The following is a 4230-nucleotide window of genomic DNA, read 5'->3' as shown; positions in this document are numbered from 1 at the left end:
AGCGTGTAGATTAATTTACATTTTTTATCTCTATAGGTAGATAACACTTAAGAGTAAGATAAATGTTAGAGTGACTGAATTATAAGTCGCGCTATTAACGCGCATTTTTATTGGAAAGAGAGTGTTATCTGTTTTGCACCACAGGAATTTTATTGCAGGTTGACTTTGTAAATGAGCATTTATATTTATCGGCTCGTTACCTTCTCCCTTAATTCTTTAGCAAATTGTATAATTCAATATATTTTTTTGTTTTTGTTTTTTTTTTTTTTTTTTTTATCATAATTCATCGTAAATACTAGTTCTACCCTTTCCATCTTTTTTTTCTTCTCCTCTTAGATACACAAGGATTATTAGACCTCGTAATTCTGCATACTAATTAGACTATATTTTTAATATATAGATAGTAAAATTATGTTTTTATTAAAAATTTTGTAATTAGTAGACGAATTTTTTTTTTTTATTATAAATCTTATGATTTTACGATTTAAGGATGCTAATTTTCACGATTATCGAAACATTTCGATGACAGGAATCACAGTGTAATAAATCACATCCACGAATATCAATTGAAGGTAATGCACTATTTATTGTATGTAAAAAAAAATAATACATGTAAATAAGGGGCTAAAGTCATACTTTTATTTCATTCTTTCTTTGTTTTTTTTACGCTTTCTTCAATATATATTTGTACAAATAAACGAGTAATTATCGGCGGGAGGTACTATAGCGGTCATAAGTGGTGGAGATCGTGGCTAGCTGCTCTGGGATCGTGATTCTCGGGCCTTGCGGGTCTTTGGGCCCCCTCTGAATGACTTCGAGGTGGTGCTTTTATCGTATTGTCACTGTTTATGCATTCGTCTAATGTGTGGAGTTGTGAAGCATGCAGTCGTCACGATATCTAAACCTTTGTCAGCTGGAAGTCCCGGTTTAGTAGAAGGGCCCGTGACCAGCGTTGATGTAGCCCGATGGGCCGGCGATGAAGGCACCCGGGGCGATGGGTCCAGCTAGGTGGGTGGGTCCGGCGATGGGACCGGCAAGGATCGCACCATGACCTGTACATTCGATCGATTCAAGTTATAGAATTACGGCTTTACCGTTGGTTTCATTTAGTTGCTTTATAAAAGCCGACTGTCATTGATAGTCGATTGGATTATCGGCCACATTATTTTGTTTTCTTTACAAACTTGTATTATTTTATAAAATCGTAGCATGCAACCTGAGTGTCGATAAGAAACTTTTTATGTAATTCTTATTTATATTGGAATAAGTAATATTGATATGATACGATCAAATCAATGTATATTAAGAAATCGATTATTTTATTGAAAGTCCTTATGTAATGGATTGGTTTAATATTATGAAATACTTTAGGCTTTATATTAGATAAAAGTCGTAAACAAGACGTTTATTGCATCATATATCAGAATTTCCTCTATTACGAATGAATTCAATGTATTTATAACGTAGAATAATGTCCATAAATTGTTGAACATGCCCGTGGACCCGAGAGAATACATATAAATATACGTATTTTGCGCAGGTATGTCACAATAGGATAAACTTATTGTCACAAAGATGAGTGCAAGGCCCGTATCATATTATAAGTAATATTTAAAAATCAAGTGGTTTGGAAGGCATTTTAATAGAAATATTGATAATAAGTCGATAATTTCTCACGGCATTACTCTCAAGCTTATTGATGATTATTTATTTGCAAGATTGTATGTTGATTGGTATGAGGCAATGAAAAATAATCTTGCTAATTGAAGTACGAGGCATCGAATACTAACCGAGACCAAGGTAGCCGGGTCCTGCGAGGTATCCTGGAGCTGGGAGTCCGGGTCCGTAAGCGCCGAGGATGGCAGTGCCAGCGCTCACGCTACCTTGAACGGAAGAGGGTCCGGCTACGGCTCCGGTGACGAGAGCGCCGAGGTCCACGGCACCGGAGATGCGGGCAGGACCGACAACGGGTCCGGCCAGGGCGGATGGTCCGTTGGCTGGGCCGACAAGGCTGTTGGGCCCGGTTATCGGGCCGGCCAGGGCTGCGCCATGGGCATAGAGACCGGAGGGCGCTGCCGAGGCGACGGAGAGAGCTGCGAGGAAGATCGTTGCTACGAAGGACTGCATGATGAGTGGAAGGTCGTTCGAAAGGATATCGAGTTGTCGCAGGATTATTGGATCGAGCCGGTGTGATGGTTCGTGAAGTCGGGAGTCCAGCTTTTATAACGGGCCCCGTCTAGACCGGCTTTCCGTTTTTTTTCCCTCCACCTTGGTACCTCGGCACACGCACGACCTTTGCTTGGCATGACAACCCTTGGGCGGGGCACGAGCTCTCTCTTTCTGTGATTAGCCGGCAATGCTGCTACACCTTCCCCCTGCTTCTTTGTCAGCAAATTCGCTCGCTTACTTGTCGACGCCTGCACTCGTTCGCGCCACTGGAACTATTTTTTCCACCGACACTGGAGCTTTCCTGTGTTCGGTAGGTGGGATTTCAACTTGTCGATTAAAGTATACATGCTGCCTGTGATTGAACTTAGCGACAAGGATAAACTATCCAATATTAAGTTTATGAGCAAAATAAGATGAGGAAAAAAACCTCGGGCGTATTGGGAAAAAAATTCCTAGCATATAGAAAGCCGTTTCTAGAATTTTTTCCACGTAGATTTATCAAAGACTTATCATTATAACAACCTTTATTTATCGCATTATCGATATAAATGTTCAATATATTGTAATTTATATTCTTTTATGAAAATCAATGCATTAATTTAAAAGCTTAGGTTTGTTTTTAAAGAACGGAAAGGAATTTCATTTCCAACCCAAACTCATCATTAAATATTTTAATTTTAACATCAAATTCGTTGGACATATAAATCTCGTTTGTTCATAAAAATGGCCAAAAAAAAAGAGAGAAATTAATAACTATTCTTATCAAATAAAACATATGATATAATTGTAATAATATGTAAGGTAATAAAACATTACTTTTTATATAAGATTGAACAACATTTTATGAAGGATTTGTAAAATGGTTTAAAAAATTGAAAAAATTCAACATCAGTTATAAATGACCAAGTTTTCGGACTTTAAAGAGGCGACAATATAATAGAAACTAAACAAAACAGGGAAAAAAATTTTGAATTAAGTAATAATTTTATGACAACTTGTGAAGTGCAATCACGTGTATTATAAATAACAAATTTTTGCCATATTATATAAGGATATTTATAACAAGAATTATTAGTATACAGTTTATAAATTTATGGGGTAATTACATAATGTAAATGATATTCTTATCATATCGTTGTTATGAACAGAGAGATTATTTATTAAAAATCGGCTGCATGTAATGGCATTTTTAAATTCCAAGACATTAGAACATATATTTTATTACTTACTAATTAGCAATAAATATTCATCAGCGATTAGATCTTATATTCTTTAGTAAAAGACACTGTTAGCAAAAAAACATTTGCTAACGTATACGAAAAATATTTATGTACCATATAATGTTATAATGAAAAGAAATTTTATCCCTGCGGCGGATTTTATAAACCGTATGCTAGTTATGTAAAACATAACAGACCCTAAAGGTTCTTCTACTGTATATAAATAAGATGCCTTTTATACAAAGAATCAAATAGAAAACTTAACTTTCAACTAATTTTTTTTCTTTTTAATCAATTTAATACAAACTCGATTACGTGCATACTGATAGAGACAAGAGTTCTTTGCTGTTTGATCGTGTAAAAGTACATTTTCTTAGAATATATAATAAGCGCTGGAAATGTAGAATTCTATTGGGCTACCAGTTCCTAAATTGCACTACATTTTTTCCCATGTGTATCAGCTTCACAACATTTTATCATGATTTTACATACGTAAGTGTGCGGGTGTGCCCGTGTTAATTAGAGAGTCGAAGTACCCCGCGCAAGGCACTGGTAATTGCACGAGCTAAACGCAGATTGCTGGTAATGGAATGGGCGAAATCTACGTAAAAGCATTGGCGTTGTGCAAGCGCCGTTGTCGAAAAATTCGCCGACAATCGACCCGTTTAATTTCGGTCGTTGGTGTGTGCGCGACGCGATTCAGCAGCCGCCCTCGCGCGAGCTTGCGTCCCGATCCACGAAAACGCCCTTCTCTGCGTTGGACTGATGCAACACCGTCGGCATTGTCGGTCAAACGAGTTATCTTAGCCCACGCCTAGGCCGAGATCGTAAGAGGGAGCCG

General features: G+C 37.3%; 1 protein-coding gene across 1 annotated transcript; it reads right to left on the bottom strand.

The window, feature by feature from the left end:
• Window positions 1-749: 749 nt before the first annotated feature.
• LOC105364012 (spidroin-2-like) lies at window positions 750-2140 on the bottom strand. The gene is made up of 2 exons (XM_011501847.1): window positions 1791-2140; window positions 750-1052 (listed from the first exon to the last, which is right to left on the bottom strand). Exons 1-2 carry the CDS (start codon window positions 2125-2127, stop codon window positions 928-930), a joined length of 462 nt encoding a protein of 153 aa, XP_011500149.1. The 5' UTR covers window positions 2128-2140; the 3' UTR covers window positions 750-927.
• Window positions 2141-4230: the final 2090 nt, after the last annotated feature.

Source organism: Ceratosolen solmsi, unplaced genomic scaffold, assembly GCF_000503995.2.
Source record: "Ceratosolen solmsi marchali unplaced genomic scaffold, CerSol_1.0 scaffold23, whole genome shotgun sequence".
NCBI classification, from domain to species: domain Eukaryota; kingdom Metazoa; phylum Arthropoda; class Insecta; order Hymenoptera; family Agaonidae; genus Ceratosolen; species Ceratosolen solmsi.
This window is presented reverse-complemented; position numbering and strand designations above follow the sequence as displayed.

Bases quoted from the DNA above. Each gene is read 5' to 3' on its own strand.
- LOC105364012 (XM_011501847.1), bottom strand. From the start codon at position 2,127: ATGCAGTCCTTCGTAGCAACGATCTTCCTCGCAGCTCTCTCCGTCGCC. The intron at 1,053-1,790 runs GTTAGTATTCGA...TCGAATGTACAG, and splicing joins ACCCGGCTACCTTGGTCTCG to GTCATGGTGCGATCCTTGCC.